Here is a 27,096-nt window from a genome sequence, read left to right as displayed (position 1 = left end):
GTATAAAGAGTCTCTGTCTCAAAAGGCACATCAACACACCCGGGTCAAATTAGTCAAGATCTAACTTCAGTTGCTCATGTTCTTGGCTTCCATGTTGTTGACCTTTAAGGGACTCAAGGCTTTCTTTTCTCTTTTTTTTTTCCTCTTTTCTCCCAAGGAGTTTGGGGATGGAGGCAGGGAGTTAGGGGAAGATTCTCCCCCATGCTAAGCTACTAGGTCACATCAAGGACACCAACTGTGCCATTGTGAGGTTTTTTGTTTTTTTTTTTTAAGATATCAATTATAATTTGTTTGGAAACAACTGATATGTTTGATAACCAGTGCTTGGGGAATATTGGAAAACAAGCATTGTCAAATGCTTGTTGGAATGTTATCTGTGCAACTTTTCTATTAACTGGCAAAACACACGTTGTTTAATCCAGGCCCTAATGCTTAAGAATTTCTCTGTAGAGAATTCCCCAGTGGCCAGTGGTTAGAAGTCCATCATTTCACTGCCAAGGCACGGGTTCAATCCCTGGTGGGGGAACTAAGTTCCCACAAATTGTGTGGCATGGCCAAATTAAAAAAATTTTTTTTAAAGAATTTCTCTCTAGATATGCTGGCAAGACTTGTTAAGATAAGTACAAAGATGTTCTATTGATTAATCATAAGATCACAACAACAAACAAAACCCAGAAACACCCCCAAAATATCCATCTTAGAGAACTGTGGCATATTCTAACAAGTAATTTTTTAATGTAGCTGTTAGAAAGAGAAAGATATATTTACCTTGCAGTTAAAAAATGATCACCAACATAGATTAAGTGAAAAAAGTCAAGTAAATAATTGTGTATAGTGTGATCTTTTTTTTTACGTTAAAGACTAACAAACAAAAAGAGAGATAGAATAGCAGAAATAAGTATATGTATGGCAACCCACTCCAGTACTCTTGCCTGGAAAATCCCATGGACGGAGGAGCATGGTAGGCTGCCGTCTATGCTGTCGCTAAGAGTTGGACACGACTGAGTGACTTCCCTTTCACTTTTCACCTTCATGCATTGGAGAAGGAAATGGCAACCCACTCCAGTGTTCTTGTCTGGAGAATCCCAGGGACGGGGGAGCCTGGTGGGCTGCCGTCTACGGGGTCGCACAGAGTCAGACACGACTAAAGTGACTTAGCAGCAGTAATTTTTGCATGTCTTGAAGAAATAATAAGAAACTAATAGAGGTATTTAACCTTGGGTTGAAGAACTAGAAAAAGGAAAGTAGCTTTCAACTTTCACTATTTGCTTTGTAACTTTTGTAGCTTGAATCTTAAATCTCATAGATGGATTCATTTTCATTTTAATCCCAAAATGTTCAATGTGGAATATCAGGGATGGGATATACTTTTTTGTTTGCTTCCTTGTGCTTTTCCACAAAAGAAGAGAAGCAAATGTCTTACTATTTAAAAAAATATAATTGTGAGCCAATAAAATGGATAATGTAGATACTTCATTATGAAAGGGTGTTGAGCTTTGTCAAATGATTTTTTCTGTATCCATTGGGGTGATAAGATTTTCATTGTTCATTTTATTAATATGGTGTATCATATTTATTGATTTGTATATATTTAACATTCCAGGGATAAAAATCCTACTTAATCATGGCATATGGCCCTTTTAATGTACTGTAGAATGCTGTTTGCTGGAATTTCATTGAGCAGTTTTGCATCTATATCCATGAGGGATATTGGCCTGTAGGGTTTTTATCTTGCTGTGGTATCAGGGTTACATGAAAGTCGCTCAGTTGTGTCTAACTCCTTGCGATCCCATGGACTGTAACCTGCTAGGCTCCTCTATCCATGGGACTTTCCAGGCAAGAATACTGGAGTTGCTTGCCATTTCCTTCTCCAGGAGATCCTCCCAACCCAAGGATCAAACCTGAGTCTCCTGTATGGCAGGCAGCTCCCTTGCCGCCTGAGCCACAACCCCATCAGGGTTGTGCTGGATTGTAGAATGAGTTTGGGAGAGTTCCCTCCTCTTCAATTTTTGGAGGCTTCTGGGAGGGCTTGGTGCTAATTCTTCTCTAGACATCTGATAGGATTCACCAGTAGAACCATCTGGCCTTGGGCTTTTCTTTGCAGGGAAATTTTGATTACTGTTTTAGTCTCCTCACTAGTCATTGGTCTGTTCATATTTTCTATTTCTTCATGATTCAGTCTTGGTAAATTGCACGTTTCTAGTAATCTATCCATTTCTTCTAGGTTATCCGACTTCTTGGTGTGTAATGTTACTATTGTATTATGGTCCTTTGTATTTCTATTGTGCCATGTCTCATTTTATCTGAGTCCTCTCTCCTTTTTTCTGAGTTTAGCTAAGGGTTTGTTTACCTTTAAAAAGCTCTCATTTTCTTGATTTTTTTTTCTATTGTTTTTCATTTCATTTATTTCTGTTCTGATCTGTATTTTTTTCCCTCTCTTCTAACTTGAGACTCAGCTTGTTTTTCCTTTTCTAGTTCTTTGAGAAATCAAGTTAAGTTGTTTATTTGAGACCTTTTTTCTTTCTTAATGCAGGCACATATTGTTATAAACTGTCCTCTTAGAACTGCTTTTGCTGCATCCCATTAGTTTTGGTACGTTGTAGTTCCATTTTCATTTGTCTTAAGTCATCTTTTATTTCCCTTTTGATTTCTTCTTTGACCCATTGGTTGTTCAGGAGTGTGTTTCTTAATTTCCACCAGCTTGTGTCCAGTGTCCTTCCTCTTATTGATTTCCAGTTTCAGACCATTGCAGACAAAAAAGATTGTTGGTTTGATTTCAGTCTTCTTAAATTTGCTGATGCTGTTTTGTGACCTAATGTATAATCAGTCTTGAAGAATGTGCTCAGGCCTGGTCAATGGTCTTGCCCTCACCTTGTGCCTTATTTTAATAATGAGCCTCTTGTCTTATTCCTATTCTTAAGGCCACCTCCTTGGTTCCTGTTATGTCCTCACGCACTGCGTCCCTACCTTGGTTTCTTACCTAGAACAGCAGTTCTCAGCCCTGGGTTCCTGCCTTTGAACCCCAGATCTTCTGCTTGTGTCCCTGCTTCTTGCTGCCAGGCCTTCCTAGTTCTTGCCACTTGCCTGGATCTCCTCTGAGACTGAAGGTTGAGCCTGCAGTAGAAGGAATAGGATTAGGTGGAGTAGGCAGCCGCAGCATCTCTAAGTTTGTCTCCTCTCTCTGTTCTGCCTACAGCACTTCCTCACAGCCCTAGGGGGGCTTGTGGCAGTGCCGCTCATCCTGGCTAAGGGCCTGTGTTTGCAGCATGATCCCCTGACCCAGAGCTACCTCATCAGCACCATTTTCTTCGTCTCTGGCATCTGCACCCTCCTGCAAGTATTTTTAGGAATCAGGTAGGTAAAACTCCTCTCCGTGGATTCTAACTTTTATCTCCCAGGGTAGCCATAAGGTTTGCTTGGCTTGTAGCCTGAGATGAGTTAGAAAGCTGGTGTGACATGATAGAGGGAGCACAGGACCAGAAGTAAGCACATAAGTTGAAGTCCCAGCGCCAACATTTACTATCTGCATTGGCCAGAGTTCTTTGTTAAAGTAATACAAATAGCTACGGATGGCCATGCTTGACACCTTTTACCTTTGCAAATTCTACAAGGCTTGTGGCTAGTGAACACGCTGTGGGGACTCCTCCCTGGACTTCAGAAGGAGCAGTGCAAGTGAGGGAATCTTCACTGTAAGCCTGCTTGTGACCTAATCTGTGCCCAGTCTGTGCCCAGTTTCGGAGATGCAGAGGAAAATGGAAAACATTCCCTATGATGTGCTTCTGCCCAACCTGTCTTATGAGAAAAATGACTTAAGAGGAAACATTTTTTTCCTTCCAGTTTCATTGAGATATAATTGAAAGACAACACTGTATAAGTGTACAGCATAATAATTTGCCTTACATACATCAAGAAATGATTAGCACAGTAAATTTAATGAACATCCATCATCTCACATAGATACAAAATTAAAGAAACAGGAAAAAAAATTTCTTTCTGATGAGAACTTTTGTCCTTTATCAATTATCTGAATCAAACTACAGGTGAAGGCTGTTACAAGGTGGCTGATTATTTCCAAGATAGGCTGCCTGTAGAGAGTATCTAGAGAATATTCCTTCCTGACCTAGTCTTTTTGCCTAAATCAAATCAAAGGCTCTTTCCAAAGTGCTACTTTTGCAAGTCATTTGCAGGAGATATGCCAGTGCTTAAGGCCTCCCATTTTTTGTTGAGGAGAGGGCTTTAGAGCCTACATCTTTGTCAAATTATTTCCCTGCTCTCTCTTCCTTCTTCTGTCATCATCTTTGAGAGCCAAGATTTTTCCCAATCCCCCACCAAGCACTGAGAGAGGTTTAAGGTTTGGTCTGGTCTGTTTCCCTAGTCCCTGATATCCAGGACCCCTCCTACCTTTCCAGGATCAGTCCCTGGAGTGACAGGTGCTGCAGTAGAGAGGCCTTGCAGCCACCTGCCTGGACACCCAGGAGCCCCCACCCCTGAGCCGCCCCACGGAGAGTTACATACACCAGGCTCTTCTGGATGGGGAAGCTCCTTGCCTTAAACCGAGATGGTGTTCACTGTAATAATGGAAAAATATTGATCTTGGAAGCTGGGGGCCTGAATTCTAGGTCTGGCTTCTGTGTTATGGGAAGCTGCACAAGCCATTCACCCTCTCTAAAACCCAGCGTTCTCGTCTGTAAAATGAGGGAGTTGAGGTGTGTCATACTATAAGTCCATCTCTAATGTGTGGGCACCTGTGTTGTTGACGGAGAAGACGATGCAGTACTGTGCTCCAACTGGAATCTCAGTACTGAGGGTGCTTGTGGGGCTCGCCTTCTGGTAAGCCCTGTGAGAGACAAAACAAAATCAGAAGACAGAGTTAAAAGAATCTGCAGCCTAATTAAACATGCAGAGAAAGAGGGAAATAAAAATAAGAAATAAAGCCATGCTAATGTCTTAGACTAAGGTGGGGACAGGAATACACCTGAGATTATTTCCCTGAAATAGGCTTTCTGTTTAGAAACTAACAAGTACAGTTGCTCATTGGAGACTGCCAGGAGCCAGCGTGAGGAATTCCACCCGTGACAAGGTCATGTGGCAAGAGCTCTGATGGCAAGGCTAATCAGACCTCAGGTTTTCCCCCTGAAATTTCCTGAGCATCCACCCCCCCCGGCCCCCCAAAAATAAGAATCTGCCTGCTTTTCCACTCTTCTGATATTCTCTGGAAAAAGTCAAATCTGGGCTTTAGCCTTCTGCATTTGAAAGGGATGTTTCAGTTAAACCCCCTCTGATAGCTCTCTAGCTTGCCTAACATGTTCCCCAGACTTCTTACAGCCTGTGAATTGCTTACAGCCCCCCAACCGCGAGAGGCACAAAGCTTAAAAGGATCTTAAAGATATAGAGCCTTTTCTAAAGAGTTAAAAATCATATTGGTGACGGGTTTTCACTGTTGACTCAAGGATTGCTGCCAGACCTCCATATTCTTTATCTTTTAGGCACCTGGAAGGATGTTACTCAATGTAAGCAGGATGTAGAAAAAGATACATAGTAGTTTTGATGTTAGCAACACTAGACTTTGAGTTAATTGCTTCTCTTTTGCTGTAAATCACTGTACTCCCTCTACTTGTTATAAGTTGCTGTATCTTTGCTGTGTAAGAGTGTAACTTTATTTAGTGCTCTCTGAGAGTGGCACCAGACCTTGGGAAGATCAACACAAATAAGTCTTCTGGTTGACAAACCCTTATCAGAAAAAAGGCTGTAAAATGTTAATTGGCCCTTTTGGCTGGAAGATGACGTAAATTACCTAAGACTTGTGTATACAATTAGGTGTGCAGAGAGAAAAGCCTGGTTTTGATAAGAGTCTAGACTGCTAACGCTGCACAACTTTGTGTTACCTATTGATCCCCATGTTTTATCAAAAGTATAAAAGGCCTTCTGAACAATAGAGGACGGAGCTAGTTGCTGGACTGGTTTCTCCCGTGTCTCTCTCTCTTTCCTCTCCTCTTCACTCTAATTTTAGGCTGAATTTCCATCTGGAGCGTGGAGGCTCGCCAAGTCTACTTGCTTGCCCTGGCTGTTAAGACCTGCGCGAAAGGGAGCCTAAGGTGAGGCACCCTTAGATATTCAAGTGAGCGCCAGTGGCCCAGCGTAGATGGTGCAAATTCCTTGTCTGGAATTTTATTGGTCTTCCGCATAATCCAAGTTATTCAGCCCTCTTCTTCCACTTAATTTTCCTACTACACTATTGTTTCTTAATCTAATCTTATATCAATCAATAAATACATTTTTCTCACGCCAGCGCCGTCCATGCTTCGAATTCCCTGGATCCACCGGGGCTGGACCCCAGCAGGAGACATTAGAAATTATAAAACTAGCTGATAGCCTGTGAAGCAAAGGTCTAGTAGATTTGATTGCAGGTTATTAGATAAACAGTATTTAATGTGTACATTTTAGACTGCAAACAAAAATGCTGATACTGCAATAAGATTTCAGAATATGTTAATGATTAAAACCATGTTAAATAGTCAAAGGGAATGATAAGAGGCAAAAAACAGCTTCCCTGATAAGAGCTGAAGAGTTCAGTGCCTATTGTGGGCAGGCAGCTGCAACCCTTGGCAGAGGGATGGCTGCCTCCCTGGTGTGACTTTAGGGGTCTTGGGTGTATCCCCCAAGGGCCTTCCCACTGAGTGTTCAGTTCTGAATTTATGTAACCATTCATTTCAAAAGAAAGCAATAAGTTTAAATGCAATCGCTAAAGGAAATGAAATATTGACTGTGTAATTCTGGGTCTTAATTCCATTTCTGGAATAATTCCATTTCTGGAATTATTCATTTTTACCTGGGATTTTCTTTTCCTGGAGTGGTTCCAAGTGATATATCTCCCTTTTTATTTTCCTGGGAATGTCTCAAGTGGTATTTCTGTCCAAAGTACATTCAGACCTGGCTTCTATATAGTCTTGCCCAAATCAGCCTGGGTCCTTTTCTTCCATGGACTTGCCTGCGGCTGGGCTCCGATCTGCCCAAGCTCTGTATCTGTTGCTAGGTTCTGCAGAAAGTCCATGCCCATAGCCAGAGGTCTGCAGCCACCTTGCCCTTGCCTCGATGACAAATCGCACAACCTACCAGATGTACCACTGGAAGTCTGTGCATGCTTGCTAAGTCGCTTTAGTCATGTCCCATTGTGACCTTATGGACTGTAGCCTGCTAGGCTCCTCTGTCCATGGGATTCTCCAGGCAAGAATACTGAAGTGGGTTGCCATGCCCTTCTCCAGGAGATCTTCCAAGCCCCGGGATCAAACTTGGGTCTTCTGCATTGCAGGCAGATTCTGTACTGCTGAGCCACCAGGGAAGCCCATGAGAGAAATACATCTTATGTATACTGATAATCATTTATCTAGTTAAAGATGGCAAAAGGAATCAAAGAAATGTTAAAGGTTATTTCTGGGTGATACACATTATATATGAAATGTATGTACCAATATTGCATGTATGCTGATAAAGTTTATCTACTCAAGGCTTAAAAAATGATTAGAACAAAATGTTAATAATTATTTCTGGGTTGTGGAATTATGGTGATTTATGCTTTGTATTTTTATTTACCATTAATTTTTCTGCAGAGTCCGTGTGTTGCTTTATAACTGGGAGAAATAAGAACCATTTAAAACTTTTTGTTAGAAAAGTATCAGGACATGTTTCATGAGCCCCACACCCTTTGAATCTTTCAGTTCAGTTCAATTCAGTCACTCAGTCGTGTCCAGCTCTTTGTGATCCCATAGACTGCAGCACACCAGGCTTCCCTGTCCATGACCAACTCCTGGAGCTTACTCAAACTCATGTCCATCGAGTTGGTGATGCCATCCAACCATCTCATCCTCTGTCGTCCCCTTCGCCTCCCACCTTCAATCTTTCCCAGCATCAGGGTCTTTTCCAATGAGTCAGTTCTTCTCATCAGGTGGCCAATATATTGGAGTTTCAACTTCAGTATCAGTCCTTCTAATGAATACCCAGGACTGATTTCCTTTAGGATGGACTGGTTGGATCTCCTTGCAGTCCAAGGGACTCTCAAGAGTCTTCTCCAACACCATAGTTCAAAAGCATCAATTCTTCAGTGCTCAACTTTCTTTATAGTCTAACTTTCACATCTATACATGACTACCAGAAAAACCATAGCTTTAGCTAGACAGACTTTGTTGGCAAAGTAATGTCTCTGCTTTTGAATATGCTGTGTAGGTTGGTCATAGCTGTTCTTCCAAGGAGCAAGCGTCTTTCAATTTCATGGCTGCAGTCACCATCTGCAGTGATTTTGGAGCCCCCAAAATAGTCTGTCACTATTTCCACTGTTTCCGCATCTATTTGCCATGGAGTGATGGGACTGGATGCCATGATCTTAGTTTTCCGAATGTTGAGTTTTAAGCCAACGTTTTCACTCTTTTCTTTCACTTTCATCAGGACGCTCTTTAGTTCTTCACTTTCTGTCATAAGGGTGGTGTCATCTGCCTATCTGAGGTTATTGATATTTCTCCCAGCAATCTTGATTCTAGCTTGTGCTTCTTCCAGCCCAGCATTTCACATGATGTACTTTGCCTGAGAGCAAAAGTCCAGTCGACTTCCCATTACCATCTTGGAAGTGGGGCTGGGAGATATGGCTCAAGGCTCCAGGCTTGAGACAACCTCCCAGATTCTGCAACCTTTGTCTATTCACATGCTTTTATCTCTGTTTTCCCAATCTGTTTCCCTGTGGTGGTCAGCATTAAAGCCCTTAAAAGGAAAAAGAAAAGAATAGGTGTGCAAATCTTTGGGGGCAGATCAGAAGGGAGGACTGGAGCAACGTGTGTGGCTGTCAAAGGCACTCCCAAGGCAGTAGGTAGTGATGGGTTTAAAGAAGACAGACAAACAGACTTCTCCTACCAGAGAAGGAGATCTATCTGCCTCCCCTTTCTTCTAGGCAGAGGCAAGCATGCTCATCCCTCCAAGCTGATTATTTAGCTATTTTCCCCAGAGTCTCTAATTAATACACTTCTGTCTTATGCACTAGTGGCTTAAGTGCCAATATGGATGACTGATTTCATTTTCTTTCACAGCCCCTCACTCCTACCACATATAAGCATATTTTCCATCATCCTATAATCACATCCTCCCAGCATAGGTCAACATTGAGTGTTCGCATTATAATGTTGCTGTTTAGTTACTAAGTAATGCCTGACTCTTTTGAGACCTCGTGGACAGTAGCCCACCAGGCTCCTCTGTCCATGGGATTTCCCAGGCAAGAATACTGGAGGGGGTTGCCATTTCCTTCCAGGGGATATTCCCAAACCAGGAATTGAACCCATGGCTCCCATCTTGGCAGGCGGATTTTTTACCACTGAGCCAATAGGAAAGCCTGTGTGTTTTCTCTAAAATTAATATATTTTAAAAAAATATTTTAAAATTTCTGTTTATTTTCATTTCAACGATAAGCTCTCTGCTTGTTGTATAAATCTCTTCTTGAAAATTTCCTCGCATCAGGTAGCTATCAGGTTCATCTTCTTGATGAACTACCCCCTGGGGCTCTCTGACTTGCTGTAGTCTGGAACAGTCTGGAACAGTCTGGAACAGTCTCTATGCATGCCTGGTGTATATTAGATGTGTCATCTTGAGATCCCTGTTTACCCTTATCCTGGCAATTCTCTTCATGTCAGTTTTCAAGTCTAGATCTCTTGATCCCATGCCTTTCTCTTCTTCTTGGAGGAACATGATTACACAGTAGTTTCCTCAGAGACCACGTGGGAGATAAATTTTGTAAGACTCTCCATATGTTAAAATATCTTGATCCTAATCTCATACTTGATTGATAACTTGGCTAGATATAGAATTTTAGGTTGGAAAAAATTTTTTTTCGGAATTTTGATATCACTGTTCCCTTGCCTTCTAGTTTCCAGTGTAGTTTTAGGAACTCCAGAGTCTTAGGCAATCTTCCCCCTTCTGCTGCAGTATTTTGTACAGGCCCAAGTTGTGCTGAGTCTATTTAACTGGAAGAGATCCATTTAGTCATAGAGTCTAACATATAAGATTGACTATGATCATCCTACAGCTACATCCAATAAACAACTGTTCAACTAGGCTTGACTTTTGAGCATCCATGTTGGCCTCTGCAGGGTCCAGTTTTTGCAAGAATCTTGCTCAATGCCTGTAGCCAGAATATCCACCCTGACTCTCTGATTGGGTTCCTCATTCTCCATCATTCCCAGGTGATGTCTGATCACCTTGTCCTGTCTTCATCATGAATCCTATCCTTACCCTGATGCTTCCTCTTAGTAATTTTCTATCCACTGAACACCACCCTCCTCCTTGGCTATAAATTCTCACCTTTCCTTGTCATATTGGGAGTTGAGCCTGATCTCTCTCCCCTATTACAAAATCCCATTGTAGTAGCCCCCTTGTAGTAAAGCCTGCCTTAATGTCTTTGACAAGTGTCATGTATACTGTTTTTATGAAGTGCATGAGAACTCAGAGAGAAAGATTGAAGCTTAACTTCCCAATACTTCCGAAAGGTTGGCTGTTCCTACTTCATGGGCCCAAATGGAAGTATTCATATATAACAAGAGATGAGAAAAATTACTCACACAATCATTACCATAAACTGTTTAAGAAGTTTGTTCTTACCTCATGTCCTCTTATCAATTGTTCTTATAACAAACATACTGGGTCACAATTTGGCCCCCTGACTCATACTTTCTGATCAGGGCTCTGCACTTCCCCGTTGAACCCTGCCACTGGCACCTCCCCCAGTATCAGTTTCCTCATATAGAGACAAAGCAGCATTGTGCTACACACCCTGCAATACTCTTGAGATAAGGATGAGAAAATGCTGTGTAACTTTGAAACACTATATAAGCTTAGATGTTGATAGTACCCCCATGGACACATATCTGTGGCTTTGACCACTTAAAATACCAATCCTATCAAATTTCTAAGGACTGTTCCTGAGACTGTAGATTTTGCAAGTTGTTGTAAAAGAAAGTGGTGGGGAATGTTCTTCAGACTTGAGCATACAGATGAGATAGTAAAGAGTGAAGGGAAGGGGAGAATGGACAGTGAGAGTCTTAGGAAGTGCATCTTAGAGAACCAACCTTCAAGAAATGGGAATGCCAGACAACAGCTTTAAAAACAAAACAAAAAGCCCATATTATAACATCTGTTATTTAAGGAAACATTAAGAAAATGTTTTGGTATACATACCTTTTCCAACTCTTTGCAACCCCATTACAGTCCATAGAATTCTCCAGGCCACAATACTGGAGAGGGTAGACTTTCCCTTCTCCAGGGGATCTTCCCAACCTAGGGATCAGACCCAGGTCTCCAGGATTGCAGGCGGATTTTCTACCAGCTAGCCACAAGGGAAGCCCAAGAATATTGGAGTAGGTAGTCTATCCCTTCTCCCGCAGATCTTCCTTTCTCAGGAATCAAACCAGGGTCTCCTGCATTGCAGGTGGATTCTTTACCAACTGAGCTATGATGGAAGTCCTCATATGACTGAAGCCAGGCTTCAACAGTACGTGAACCGTGAACTTCCAGATGTTCAAACTGGATTTAGAAAAGGCAGAGGAACCAGAGATCATATTGTCAATATTAGATGGATCATAGAGAAAGCAAGAGAGTTCCAGAAAAACATCTACTTCTGCTTCATTGACTACACTAAAGCCTTTGACTGTGTGGATCACAACAAACTGTGGAAAACTCTTTAAGAGATGGGAATAACAGACCGCCTTACCTGCCTCCTGAGAAACATGTATGCAGGTCAAGAAGTAACAGTTAGAACAGGATATGGAGCAATGGACTGGTTCCAAATTGGGAATAGAGTATGCAAAGGCTGTATGCTATCACCCTGCTTATTTAACTTGCATGCAAAGTACATGATGTTAAATGCCAGGTTGGATGAAGCACAAGCCGGAATCAAGATTGCCAGGAGAAATATCAATAACCTCAGATATGCAGATGACACCACCCTTATTGCAGAAAGTGTAGAGGAACTAAAGAGACTCTTGATGTAAGTGAAAGAGGAGAATGAAAAAGCTGGCTTAAAGCTCAACATTCAAAAAACGAAGATCATGGCATCTGGTTCCATCACTTCATGGCAAATAGATGGGAAAACAGTGGAAACAGTGGTGGACTTTGTTTTCTGCGGATGGTGACTTGCAGCCATGAAATTAAAAGACACTTGCTACTTGGAAGAAAAGTTATGACCAACCTGGATAGCATATTAAAAAGCAGAGACATGACTTTGCCAACAAAGGTCCATATAGTAAAGCTATGGTTTTTCCAGTAGTCATGTATGGATGTGAGAGCTGGACCATAAAGAAGGCTGAATGTCGAAGAACTAATGCCTTTGAACTGCGGTGTTGGAGAAGACTCTTGAGAGTCCCTTGGACTGCAAGGAGGTCAAACCAATCCATCCTAAAGGAAATCAACCCTGAATATTCTTTGGAAGGACTGATGCTTGAAATGAAGCTCCAGTACTTTGGGCACCTGATCCGAAGAGCCGACTCATTAGAAAAGATCCTGATGCTGGGAAAGATTGAAGGCAGGAGAAGGGGATGACAGAGGATGAGATGGTTGGATGGCATCACTGACTCAGTGGACACGAGTTTGAGCAAGCTCCGGGAGTTGGTGATGGACAAGGAAGCCTGGTGTGCTGCAGTCCATGGGGTCACAAAGAGTTGACATGATTGAGTGACTGAACTGACTGACTAACCCTTTCCAGAAGTAACCACACATTTCAGAGCGAATAATAATGAAAATTATTCTATTTATTGAGCTCTTCCCTAGGCATCGTGCTAATCACTTACATATATTTTATCTTCACAGTTACTCCTTGGGAGATTACTACTATATTTTGTCAAAGAGGACACTGAGGCTTGCAGAAGTTGGGCAACATGGCTTGGCCACAAGCCTGATAAGGCAAAGTCGTATTCAAACTTGCCTTTGGTCTATACCATGCTCTTAACTGGCGTTATAGCACCGTGGTGAAAAAATCCAAGACATCCTAGTTAACTCTATGACCTTGGGCTCCAGATCAGTTATCTATAAAGTGATAAGGCCAGGTTGGATATGCTTCAAATGGCCCTTCTGTTTCTAAAATGTTTAATTTTAAAAATCAATCTGTGGTTGACAAAAGAATTAGAAGGCACATGTATAATAATAGTGAATCATATTCAAGGTAAAAATTTTGAAATAAGATGAAATTAATTGTGAAATTAAAAGCAGCTCTAAGATACACATTAAAGTCACCAAAAAAGGTAAAATGTATATAGAACAATGAAAGCCTTGTAGTAATACTGAATGCATAGATCTTAAACATGTACCAAGAAAGTGCATAAAAGAAAAACTAGTAGAAATACAAGAAATATACATAGATCTCTGTCAAAAGAGTATCCACAAGAAGTTATGAGCAAGGTGGTAATGTTCATAAAACAAGGTGGGGAGAGGGACAGGAATGGATGGAAAATGGGATTGGAAGATCTGAGTATAGGAGAGGGAAGGAAGAATTTATAGATACGTTGTGTGAATCTAACTGTAGGACATAGGAATACACTCTAGTAAATTAATGGAAACAATTTATCTTGCTCTTGAACATAAAATGTATTTAGTAGTTTCAAAAAGGTAGAGGGAACTGGTGAGGACTCAGTGCTTTTGATGCAAGTTCCCTTGGTGGGTGAACTAAGATTCTGCAAGCTGAGAGATTCATCAGCCAAAACAAAAGGTAAAAAGTGCAACTATCATGTTAGTGCATTATCCCAACTACATGTAATCATCTTGAAAAAAAAATAACATGAACAGAGTTAGAAAAATGCTGAACTACTTGAAAATTTTGAAATATCCCTTAGATAAGTTCTAAGTTAGGGATATAATAACAGAAAATATTTTTAAGTGAAAACAAATCTCACCATCAGTAAAACTGTTTTAAATATATTTTTGCAGTATCTAATTTCTATGTAATGAGTAAAACAGTTTATCGACAAGGAAAAACAGACATAAAATCACATCTTTTGTGACTTAACGAAATGCAAACTCACATTTGTCAGGATTTCATTATATGCCTATTAAACTAAAAAAATGAAATCAGAAAACCCAGTGTTGATAGATTTTGTAATACTAACCTCGGTACTGGAGGGATAGAAAAGGAAAATAGACTTCTCTGCCCTCATGGAACCCAATAATACTGAAATGGCTGAGGCCATGGTGGTATAGCAATGGTGGACTGTTTATAAGTATAACTGTAAACTGTTTAAAGAATCCCTGAGAGTGCGTTACTGTAAATGATTAGTTTGTTAGTACAAGGGCTAACCAGGAAATATGTAACTAGAATATAAGTGGGAATTTTGTCTCACTCACTGTGGTGTTTCCAATACCTGACAACCAGTGCCTCCCACAGAGCAAGTCCCCAGTAAATATTTGTTGAATGAATGAAATGCGCATATGAAATTACAGCAAAAAACTGAAACAGAAATCTTGTATTACATACTGTCTGCACCTATGATATGCAAAGATGTCTATGTTCATTTTAAAAGCTCAAAAGGGATTTTGTAATGATATAAGTATAGTGTTTCCCTTCTCTGTCAAGATACTTAGCTTCATACTTTCTATGAATTTTTAATTGAAGTCTAGTTAATTTACAATGTTGTGTTAGTTTCAAATATATAGCAAATTGATTCAGTTATATATGTATATAAATATGAATCATATATATAGATTCTTTCATTATAGATTATTATAAAAGAGATTATAGTTCCCTGTGCTATACAGAAGGTCCTTGTTGTTTACCTATTTTATATATATATTAGAGTATGCATGTTAGTCCCAAATTCCTAATTTATCTCTCCCCACCATAATTTTCTAACTAAAAAAATCATTCATACATACCCATTCCATCACCCGTGTTTCCTGCCCTGTGTGTGCCATATACTCCAATCTATTTTGGAGCCTTATGGGTCTAGATTTATGAATCTAGATCAGTTGTTCTCAACCCTGGCTGATGTTAGAATCACCCGGAGGTCTAAGCTCTTTCCATGCCTGGATGCACCCTCTTGACCAGCCTGTGAACTCATCTGAGGCTGATGCTCAGGCGTTGCTAGTTCCTATGTTCAGCCAGGACAAAATCCAGTTAGGCAGTAAAACTCTTTCATATACTTTATATTTTCATTAAATAAAATTGTTCGTTCTCAAGAAGACTCTTTAAGCTATCTTCATGGAATCCTGATTTCAAAAGTACTCTTTTAGTACTGTTAAGAACAAGTATCTAAACTAGGTGTGCTAAACCATGGCAAATGCAAGCAAGAGGCTCAGATCCTCTGTTCTACTCTCCCTCCGCACCAGTTTGATGATAATATGCAGGGGGAGGAGACTAGGGCAGCCTTAACAGCTTCTGACCTGCTAGTAAGACAGGGTTATTGGAGGTTGACTTATCAGGCTATGGTCACCTTGAAGGGAGACAAGTCAGATGGACACTGCTGGAAGTTCTTGCAGAGGCCAGAGTGAGACGCTGACCGGGAAGAAGAAAGGCCTGTGTAGGGCACACACCCTGATAATGGACCTCAAACTTGTTCAGTCCATGTGATAAAAAGGAGCCTGGAGGTAGAGGTCTGGAATTGCCTTCCATTTTTTGAAGGTGCAAAGGAATCTGGCCACCCAGATTCTAGGCTGTGCATCTTTTGTCAGTGGGGGAACTTGATGTGTGTGAACTGTGCTTTGATCCTGGGGTCTGGGGAAGTTTCTCTGGGACTGAGGAAGACAGTGGCAGCCACCAAACTGTGTTCCCTGAGCTCTGTGCTGCCCCAGATCGTTTCCCAGTACGTGACTTTCTGCTCCTGGGCTCGCATCTCCAGGACTGGGATTAGGTCTGCTGGTCTTATCCTCCCCACCTCTCCTACCTGTCGAAAGTCTGGCACAGTTCATGGATCTGACTTGGAGACTGATAGGAGTTCCGTCGGAGAAGGCAATGGCACCCCACTCCAGTACTCTTGCCTGGAAAATCCCATGAACGGAGGAGCCTGGAAAGCTCCAGTCCATGGGGTCGCTGAGGGTCAGACACAACTGAGCGACTTCATTTTCACTTTTCACTTTCATGCATTGGAAGAGGAAATGGCAACCCACTCCAGTGTTCTTGCCTGGAGAATCCCAGGGACGTGGGAGTCTGCTGGGCTGCCATCTATGGAGTCGCACAGAGTTGGACACGACTGAAGTGACTTAGCAGCAGCAGCAGCAGCAGGAGTTCCCTATAACTGAGAACTGCAGGAGTCGTGTGTTGCCCTGAAACCAAGGTAGAACTTGGGATGAAAAGGCCTCTGCTGGGGCCAGTGACAGGCCAGTGTTAAAGGGGCTAATGGGTAACTGTCTCCTTTCCCCTCCTACAGGCTGCCCATTCTCCAGGGAGGGACATTTGCTTTTTTGGGACCCTCCCTGGCCATGCTGTCTCTTCCCACCTGGACGTGCCCCACGTGGACCCTCAATGCCAGCCAGGTGAACACCAGCTCACCTGAATTCACTGAGGAATGGCAGAAGAGGATCCGAGAGGTAATGGGTTGAGGGGGTGGGGTGGGAGGAATGGGGTGGTCCTCAAAAGAGGCTTCGGAGTTGACTCCTTTTCTCAGCTCACTGCCAGGCAAGATTACAAACTTTAAGATACTTGGTCCTTGTTTAATTCAGTTGTGTCATTCAGGGAAAGAAACTGGTGGCCTTGAAGCAGGCTTTAAAGTTTGGCCATGCTCCAGGATAAGTTGAGCTGAGTGAGTGTTAGTCCCTCAGTTGTGTCCGATTCTTTGCAACCCCATGGACTATAGCCCACCAGGCTCCTCTTTCCATGGAATTCCCCAGGCAAGAATACTGGAGTGGGTAGCCACACCTTCCTCCAGGGAATCTTCCCAACCTAGGGATGGAATCCTGATCTCCTGCAGTGCAGGCAGTTTCTTTACACTCTGAGTCACCAGGATGCCCGTGCTCCAGGTTGGCTTATCTAAATGATAGATTAGGAAGCCAGCACACAGGATTGTCAGCAGAAAGCCCAGCCACACCCTCAGGGACAGTAGGCCTCATAGCTTCCAGACTCTAACATCCTCATCTGGCCTCGGAGGTGAGGCGTCAAGGATGGCTCATGGGTGGAATAATATATGACAGTGAAGGTCGCCTGAGATTTCTAGGAAGTCCAATCATCTCCCTCCCAGCTTGACTTTAAATATATAATCCTGGAGCAACTCAAAGGCCCACATCCTCTGGAGCAGGGGCAGTGTTACACAAACACTATATGGTGGGGGGTTCTGCTTGTTGGTGTTCAGTCACACAGTCGTGTCTGACACTTTGTTACCCCATGTACTGCAGCACACCAGGCCTCCCCATCCATCACCAACTCCCAGAGATTACTCAACTCATGTCCATTGAGTCAGTGATGCCATCCAACCATCTCATCCTCTGTCATCCCCTTCTCCTCCCCCCTTCAATCTTTCCCAACATCAGGGTCTTTTCAAATCAGTCAGTTCTTTGCATCAGGTGGCATAGTATTGGAGTTTCAGCTTCAGCATCAGTCCTTCCAAAGAAAATTCAGGGTTGATTTCCTTTAGGATGGATTGGTTGGATCTCCTTGCAGTCCAAGGGACTCTCAAGAGTCTTCTTCAACACCACAGTTTGAAGGCATTAGTTCTTCGACACTCAGCCTTCGTTATGGTCAAACTCTTACATTCATATATGACTACTGGAAAAACCATAGCTTTGACTAGACAGACCTTTGTTGGCAAAGTCATGTCTCTGCTTTTTAATATGCTGTTTAGGTTGGTTATAGCTTTTCCTCCAAGGAGCAAGGATTTTTAATTTCATGGCTGCAGCCACCATCTGCAGTGATTTGGGAGCCCAAGAAAATAAAGTCTTTCACTGTTTCCATTGTCTCCTCATCTATTTCCCATGAAGTGATGGGATCAGATAACATGATCTTAGTTTTCTGAATGTTGAGTTTTAAGCCAGCTTTTTCATTCTCCTCTTTCACTTTCATCAAGAGGCTCTTTAGTTTCTCTTCTCTTTCTGCCATAAGTGTGGTGTCATCTGCATATCTGAGGTTATTAATATTTCTCCTGGCAATCTTGATTCCATTTGTGCTTCATCCAACCTGGCATTTCACAACATGTACTCTGCATGTAAGTTAAATAAGCAGGGTGACAGAATACAGCCTTGACGTACTCCTTTCCCAATTTGGAACCAGTCCATTGTTCTGTGTCCAGTTCTAACTGTTGCTTCTTGACTTGCATACAGGTTTCTCAGGAGGCAGGTAAGGTGGTCTGGTATTCCCATCCCATGAAGAATTTTCCACAGTTTGTTGTGATCCACACAGTCAAAGGCTTTAGTGTAGTCAATGAAGCAGAAGTAGATGTTTTTCTGGAACTCTCTTGCTTTCTCTATGATCCATCTAATATTGACAATATGATCTCTGGTTCCTATGCCTTTTCTAAATCCAGCTTGAACATATGGAAGTTCATGGTTCGCGTACTGTTGAAGCCTGGCTTGAAGGATTTTGAGCATTACCTTGCTAGCATGTAAAATGAGTGCAATTGGGGGGTAGTTTGAACATTCTTTGGCATTGCCCTTCTTTGGGATTGGAATGAAAACTGACCCTTTCCAGTCCTTCTAGTACAAGGTAGTCTGCTCAGGCATTACTCCAGCCCTCACTTGTTGTCTTAGTGTGCTTCCCCCAAGCTCACTAGGACTGGACCAAAGGCATTCCAAAACTCAGGGCTACGGACCTAGAGCAGAGTCTCTTAGTAGATATCCCTGGGAGTCTACCTGACAAGCCTCAGTGAAGCCAGGGTCCATCCAGCATCCCACCCAGTCCAAGTTCAGTAGCCTCATGGCTGCAATAAGGGTCACATTCTCAGAACGTGACAGATGAAGGAAGAGGTAATATAGAGGAGACACATTCCTGACAAGATTCCTATTCTTACCCAAGTTCAGGGGCTTCCCTGGTGGCGCAGAGGTTAACGTGTCTCCCTGCAATGTGGGAGACCTGGGTTTGATCCCTGGGTCGGGAAGATCCCCTAGAGAAGGAAATGGCAACCCACTCCAGTATTCTTGCCTGGAGAATCCCAGGGATGGAGGAGCTTGGTGATCTACAGCCCACGGGTCGCAAAGAGTTGGACACGACTGAGCGACTTCACTTCACTTCACCCAAGTTCAACCAATGAGAGGGAATAGAATTGACAAAACACTCCAATGAGGGGGGGTGGAGGGACAATGATGTAAGTCCTGATCTGGTTCCAAAGGCCTGAGAAACAGGAGTGCTGATGTCGAGGGGCAGGAGAAGACAGATGTCCCAGCTCAAGCAGCAAGCAAAAATGTTCTTCCTCTGCCTTTTGGTTCTGTTGAGTCCCTCAAAGGATTGGATGGCACTCATTCACATTGGGTGGGCTTCCCAGGTGCCACTAATGGTAAAGAACCCGACTGCCAGTGCAGGAGACAGAGGAGACATGGCTCCAACCCCTGGGTCAGGAAGATCCCCTGGAGAAGAGCACGCAGTATTCCTGCCTGGAATATAACCAGTACAAACCAGCTCCAATATTCTTGCCTGGAGAATCCCGTGGACAGAGGAGCCTGGCGGACTACTGTCCATTGAGTCACAAAAAGTCTGACATGACTGAAGTGATTTAGCAGAGAGAGATACTCATTTTGGGTAGGGCCATCTGCTTCATTCAGTTCACCAATTCCAATACTAATCTCTTCTGGAAACACTGCAGAAATAATGTTTTATCAACTGTCTGGGCATCCTTTAGTCAAGTTGACATATAAAATTCACCATCACATTGTGTATATGTTCCACTTTAGTAAACACTAGCAAATACATTTCTGAAATGGATGTTCCAATTTACCTTCCTGCCAGCATCATATGTGAGTTCCAGTTACTCCACAATCTCACCAACATTTTCTAGCTTTTTCATGTTACCCACTCTACTGAGTACATTATGGTAAACTTGTATCATTCTTTTATGATGCTATTGAATGATACAGAGTTAACTGTAATTGTCCTCATCTTATAGGTCTATTTGAATACCTGGACTCTTTTTTGCTCCTATGCTTGCCACCTTAACAGGTGTGTGTGTGTGTGTGTGTGTATGCTCAGTCATGTATGATTCTTTGTGACCCCGTGGACTGTAGCTGCCAGGCTCCTCGGTGCATGAAATGTTCCAGGTGAGAATACTGGAGTATGTTGCCATTTCCTAAACCAGCAGATCTTCCTGACCTAGAGATCAAACCTGAGTCTCTTGCATCTCCTTCATTGGCAGGCAGATTCTTTACTACTGCACCACCTAGGAAGCCCTTTAACCGGTGACTAGAGTTCAATATCCCAATATAGATTTTGTTATTTCTCATTATCTCTGTGACTTTCATTTCATCAGTTCAGTTCAGTTCAGTTGCTCAGTCGTGTCCGACTCTTTGCAACCCCATGAATCGCAGCACGCCAGGCCTCCCTGTCCATCACCAACTCCCGGAGTTCACCCAGACTCACATCCATTGAGTCCGTGATGCCATCCAGCCATCTCATCCTCAGTCGTCCCCTTTTCCTCCTGCCCCCAATCCCTCCCAGCATCAGAGTCTTTTCCAATGAGTCAACTCTTCGCATGAGGTGGCCAAAGTACTGGAGCTTCAGCTTTAGCATCATTCCTTCCAAAGAAATCCCAGGGCTGATCTCCTTCAGAATGGATTGGTTGGATCTCCTTGCAGTCCAAGGGACTCTCAAGAGTCTTCTCCAACACCACAGTTCAAAAGCATCAATTCTTTGGCGCTCAGCCTTCTTCACAGTCCAACTCTCACATCCATACATGACCACTGGAAAAACCATAGCCTTGACTAGAGGGACCTTAGTCGGCGAAGTAATGTCTCTACTTTTGAATATGCTATCTAGGTTGGTCATAACTTTTCTTCCAAGGAGTAAGCGTCTTTTAATTTCATGGCTGCAGTCACCATCTGCAGTATTATGTAAATCACCTGTGAGCTCATAGTCTATGACCTGTCTATGACCTTTTAATCTTAAAGTTCAGACAACAGACCACGTCAAAAATGTGCCAGCATCACTGTAGGTGCTGGCTGCTTTCACAGTGTTCATTCCTCGTTGTCCATTCAGTACAGCCCAGTATGCTTTGGGTCTAGCTTCATTAGATGTGCTCAGTTGCATAGAATCAAGTATGATGCCAGCGCCCCTCATCCCAGATTGAAGATGTATCTAGAAGTATGACTAAGAAATCATTTTCTTATTTCCATTTTAAACACAATGGGCAAAAGTAGCATTATTTGATGGAAGATTCGGTGACTGCAATTCTTTCTTCCACTATCTTTTTTTTTCCATGATGAGCCCTTCTCAACCCATTTTCTTGCTCCTAGAGGGGGTTTTGAGTTTTTCTCCCCTAACTTTTAATAGTGGGCAGGAAAAATAACATTGCTAAATCTTCCTTTGTGTGTCCTTTCCCAAGGTGTTTTCACATGATTTAATAAATATATTGTCACTGGATTCTTTCCATTGGGTAGGATGCACCCTGAAAAACACCAGACTTTCCAATCCAGCCCATAAATACCATCAGAAGACCAGCAAGTCAAGTTAAATTGGTTCTAGTATTCCATCTTAAGGAACACAACCAAAGCTCTAGTCCTGGGAAAATAAGATTTCTTTACCCTCTGCTCCAACTGCTCCACTGGCGACTCACTTTTGTGCCCCATTTTCAGCTTGATCTTGAGCTTCCACGGTGTTATCCTGCAAAGCCTGCCCTTCCTGCTTTTGTCACCCACATTTTATTGCTTCAAGCACATATTCTAATTTTGCAGTAATTTTACTGCTTTGGAGTACAGTGTCATGAAATATGGAAAGATCAATTGATATTGTATTTCTTGGTCCATTCCTGTCATGTTCATGCTGTGAAAAGTGATCCTTGAGCTGTTTAATATATAAGCTGATCTTCATGGTGATTTCAGTCTGGGCTGCTAGTCTCTATATTGTAGCCTGGGCCGGGGCTTCAGTGATAGGATAGGGAATGTTCAAATCAGAAACACTGTCCATACCAGGTTTTTCTTGTTGTCGTTCAGTCAGTAAGTCATGTCTGACTCTGTAACCCGATGGATTGCAGCAGGCCAGGCTTCCCTGTCCTTCACTGTCTCTTGGAGCCTGCTCAAACTCATGTCCACTGAGTTGGTGATGCCACCCAACCATCTCATCCTCTGTCACCCACTTCTCCTCCTGTCCTCAATTGTTTCCCAGGATCAGGATCTTTTCCAATGAGTCAGCTCTTCACATCAGGTGGCCAAAGTATTAGAGTTTCAGCTTCCAGTGAATATTCAGGGTTGATTTCCATTATTGACTGGTTTGATCTCCTTGCTGTCCAAGGGACTCTCAAGAGTCTTCTCCAGCACCACAGTTCTCCAGAACCACCAGGTTTTTAAAGAGTGTTAAAAACCTTCCCTACTCTGTGGACTGTCCAGTTCAGGCAGCCTACCAACTCTGTGATGGGCCATTTATCCTCATGTTCTGCCACCAGAGGCACCTGTGCCCACCACTGTCATCAATCAATCAATCATTGTCATCAATCTGGATCATCCTGGGAAACACAAACAATGTCAGATAGAGATGGAGATTGTGCAGTTTGTGAGCCCACGTGTGCATGGCTTGTGACCCGAGGTGTCATCTCCTGGACCCTAGTGACTACATTCAAAGTCATACTTCCCTCCTCTTTTTTAAGACACAGGGACATTGATATGAACCACCAGTATCTGAGATTTGAATATTAAGTCCTGTCCCATAAAAGGTGAAATTTCAGTACAGCCTCTCTGACCGACTTGCCAGACCAAACTGCTAGTCCATTGGCCACAGCTTGAGAACCTAAAATTCTAAAGGGATGATTCTGGGTAATTTCGTGTCCACTGGCACATCACACGCACTGTTCATTCGCTGGACGTGGACTTGCCTTCCTTCCTCCATCAAAGCCCTTCTACTGAAATGTTACATTCAGTCTCAGTCTTTCTCAGGTGGATGAGCAGTACCTTCAGCAAGACTCCAACTTGCTTTTTGAATTCAAAGACCCGCATAGTGAGATCCAAATCTTGGTTGCTAGAGTTAGATTATCTTGTGAAGTAGTGTCCACCCAAGGAAGGCAGGGCCTGTCACTTTTTCATGGATCTTATGAACTCCTCCTTGTGTAACTGTGTTTTCTTCTCCTGAATGTAACTATTTCCTTTTAATCAGCAAGTTATGTTGATGAGACTTAGCATGCACGCATGCCCCTTCCTTATTTGAATGTCTTTCTGACAGCATTCAAGATATCATTGAGATTTCTGATCCTGGAGTTATTTGGTGCCAGTCAGTAGTGCTCTAATTCCAAACAGTGCTGAGTAGCAGAGTAGTTAGGAATGGCCTTTCAGGGGGAGAGTGGTTGAGTAGTTCCTTTGGGCCACCTCTGCACCAAATGCCCCACTCAGAGCTGAAGCATCTGGCATCTGCCAGGGTCAGCCCTCATTCAGCGTGGACTCAACCACCAATACTTCTTTTATCTCAGGAGCGCTGTGCTGGTTGGGATGCTGGTCTGAGACCAGTCTGAGCCATAACTTGTGAATTTCAGCCAGAACTTTCTGCTGTTCTTCCCTTTCAAAAACAGCCTTTCTGCACATGTCTGTGCTCTGATGTGCAGTCCAAGAGCACGCCAGATGCGGATGTACTTCAGTGATCTATCAAGTCCTTGTGCTTCCTTTCTTTTCTCCAGGTGGACTCAGATTTAGCAGGGGTTTTTAATATTTAATAAACTTTTCCATGTAGATCTAGACCAAGACATATCTAAGGATTTCACTTGTTAAGCTGGTGGGCCCTGGATTTTTGCCAGGTCAATTGGCTAACCTTCAAATACCATTTGTCGAACTTTTTTCAAAGCATGATGTATTTCTACTTCAGTGCAGCCTATTTGTATTATATCATCAATAGCATGAGTCACAAAACACATGTGGTTTGAGGTTTCGTTTTGTTTCTGCTCTCCCCCAGGGAGGCAATACTTGGCTTTGGTAAATGCAAATTAAAACTAAGCAAAGAATAAGAAGCGGAAATTTTAATTAACTATCAAGTTAAGAAAAAAAAAGGGGGGTGGTGGTGGATTTATTTGAGCCAAACTGAGGATTATAACCCAGGCAGCAGATTGTCAGGAAGCTCTGGGAACTGTTTCACCTGTTAGAAGTCAAAGGCATCAGTTCAGTTCAGTTCAATTCAGTCGCTCAGCCATGTCCGACTCTTTGTGACCCCATGAATCGCAGCACTCCAGGCCTTCCTGTCCATCACTAACTCCCAGAGTTCACTCAGACTCACGTCCATTGAGTCCGTGATGCCATCCAGCCATCTCATCCTCAGTTGTCCCCTTTTCCTCCTGCCCCCAATCCCTCCCAGCATCAGAGTCTTTTCCAATGAGTCAACTCTTTGCATGAGGTGGCCAAAGTACTGGAGTTTCAGCTTTAGCATCATTTCTTCCAAAGAAATCCCAGGGTTGATCTCCTTCAGAATGGACTGGTTGGATCTCCTTGCAGTCCAAGGGACTCTCAAGAGTCTTCTCCAACACCACAGTTCAAAAGCATCAATACTTCAGCACTCAGCCTTCTTCACAGTCCAACTCTCACATCCATACCTGACCACAGGAAAAACCATAGCCTTGACTAGATGGACCTTAGTCAGCAAAGTAATATCTCTGTTTTTGAATATGCTGTCTAGGTTGGTCATAACTTTTCTGCCAAGGAGTAAGCGTCTTTTAATTTCATGGCCGCAGTCACTATCTGCAGTGATTTTGGAGTCCCCAAAAATAAAGTCTAACACTGTTTCCACTATTTCCCATGAAGTGATGGGACCGGATGCCATGATCTTAGTTTTCTGAATGTTGAGCTTTAGGCCAACTTTTTCACTCTCCTCTTTCACTTTCATCAAGAGGCTTTTTAGTTCTTCTTCACTTTCTGCCATAAGGGTGGTGTCATCTGCATATCTGAGGTTATTGATACTTCTCCTGGCAATCTTGATTCCAGCTTGTGTTTCTTCCAGTCCAGCGTTTCTCATGATGTACTCTGCATATAAGTTAAATAAGTAGGGTGACAATATACAGCCTTGACATACTCCTTTTCCTATTTGAAACCAGTTTGTTGTTCCATGTCCAGTTCTAACAGTTGCTTCCTGACCTGCATACAGATTTCTCAAGAGGCAGATCAGGTGGTCTGGTATTCCTATCTCTTTCAGAATTTTCCACAGTTTATTGTGATCCACACAGTCAAAAGCTTTGGCATAGTCAATAAAGCAGAAATAGATATTTTTCTGGAACTCTCTTACTTTTTCCATGATCCAGCAGATGTTGGCAATTTGATCTCTGGTTCCTCTGCCTTTTCTAAAACCAGCGTGAACATCAGGGAGTTCACGATTCACGTATTGCTGAAGCCTGGCTTGGAGAATTTTGAGCATTACTTTACTAACATGTGAGATGAGTGCAATTGTGCAGTAGTTTGAGCATTGTTTGGCATTGCCTTTCTTTGGGACTGGAATGAAAACTGACTTTTTCCAGTCCTGCGGCCACTGCTGAGTTTTCCAAATTTGCTGGCATATTGAGTGCAGCACTTTCACAGCATCATCTTTCAGAATTTGAAATAGCTCCACTGGAATACCATCACCTCCACTAGCTTTGTTCATAGTGATGCTTTCTAAGGCCTGCTTGACTTCACATTCCAGGATGTCTGGCTCTAGATGAGTGATCACACCATCGTGGTTATCTTGGTCATGAAGATCTGTTTTGTACAGTTCTTCCGTGTATTCTTGCCACCTCTTCTTAATATCTTCTGGTTCTGTTAGGTCCAGACCATTTCTGTCCTTTACTGAGCCCATCTTTGCATGAAATGTTCCCTTGGTATCTCTAATTCTCTTGAAGAGATCTCTAGTCTTTCCCATTCTGTTGTTTTCCTCTATTTCTTTGCATTGATCGCTGAAGAAGGCTTTCTTATCTCTTCTTGCTGTTCTTTGGAACTCTGCATTTAGATGCTTATATCTTTCCTTTTCTCCTTTGCTTTTCGCCTCTCTTCTCTTCACAGCTATTTGCAAGGCCTCCCCAGACAGCCATTTTGCTTTTTTGCATTTCTTTTCTATGGGGATGGTCTTGATCCCTGTCTCCTGTACAATGTCACGAACCTCATTCCATAGTTCATCAGGCACTCTATCTATCAGATCTAGGCCCTTAAATCTATTTCTCACTTCCACTGTATAATCATAAGGGATTTGATTTAGGTCATACCTGAATGGTCTAGCGGTTTTCCATACTTTCTTCAATTTAAGTCTGGGTTTGGTAATAAGGAGTTCATGATCTGAGCCACAGCCAGCTCCCAGTCTTGTTTTTGTTGACTGTATAGAGCTTCTCCATCTTTTGCTGCAAAGAATATAATCAATCTGGTTTCGGTGTTGACCATCTGGTGATGTCCATGTGTAGAGTCTTCATCAGAGTCTTCATAGTCATATATATTTTTGAGAAAAAAGATCATATGTTAAAATGACATACTCATATTTCATGTAAAGTTCACCAGGTATACATTGTCCAGGTAAGCACATAGAAGGGAGCAGCAGGTCACCATGACTCCCAACAGAGCTGAGGAAGAACACTATTCTTTTAAGAAGTTATATTGCTACAACCTAGAGGGGTGGGATGGGGAAGAAGATGGGAGAGAGGTTCAAGAGGGAGGGAACATATGTATACCTATGGCTGATTTATGTTGATGTTTGGCAGAAACCAACACAATTCTGTAAAACACTAATCCTTCAATTAAAAGATAAATAAATAAATAAAAGAAGTTACATTGTTAGCATCAGAAGAAAGAAAAAAAAACTGCTTTACAGTTTATCTGGCCCTTCCATCTTTGAAGAGCTCTGGTTAATGTGTAATGTGGATGCACACTGCATTTTGGGGAGGGAGGAGGCCCAAACAAACAGGAGGAATTTAATATTTCATTTTTTTCCTGTCTTCCTTTGTTGTTGTTGTTCAGTTGCTCAGTTGTGTCTGACTCTGTGACCCCATGGACTGCAGCATGCAGGCCTCCCTGTCCTTCACCATCACCCAG

General features: G+C 42.6%; 1 protein-coding gene across 2 annotated transcripts in view; it reads left to right on the top strand.

The window, feature by feature from the left end:
• The window catches only part of LOC138439523 (solute carrier family 23 member 1-like), a 65,170-nt gene that overhangs the window by 14,455 nt on the left and 23,619 nt on the right, over positions 1-27,096 (top strand). For both annotated transcript variants that reach the window (XM_069588457.1, XM_069588456.1), the window contains exons 3-4: positions 3,197-3,354; positions 16,380-16,539. In XM_069588457.1, coding sequence (XP_069444558.1) covers positions 3,197-3,354; positions 16,380-16,539 — 318 coding nt within the window. The remainder of the gene's footprint in view (positions 1-3,196; positions 3,355-16,379; positions 16,540-27,096) is intronic.

Source organism: Ovis canadensis, chromosome 4, assembly GCF_042477335.2.
Source record: "Ovis canadensis isolate MfBH-ARS-UI-01 breed Bighorn chromosome 4, ARS-UI_OviCan_v2, whole genome shotgun sequence".
NCBI classification, from domain to species: domain Eukaryota; kingdom Metazoa; phylum Chordata; class Mammalia; order Artiodactyla; family Bovidae; genus Ovis; species Ovis canadensis.
This window is presented reverse-complemented; position numbering and strand designations above follow the sequence as displayed.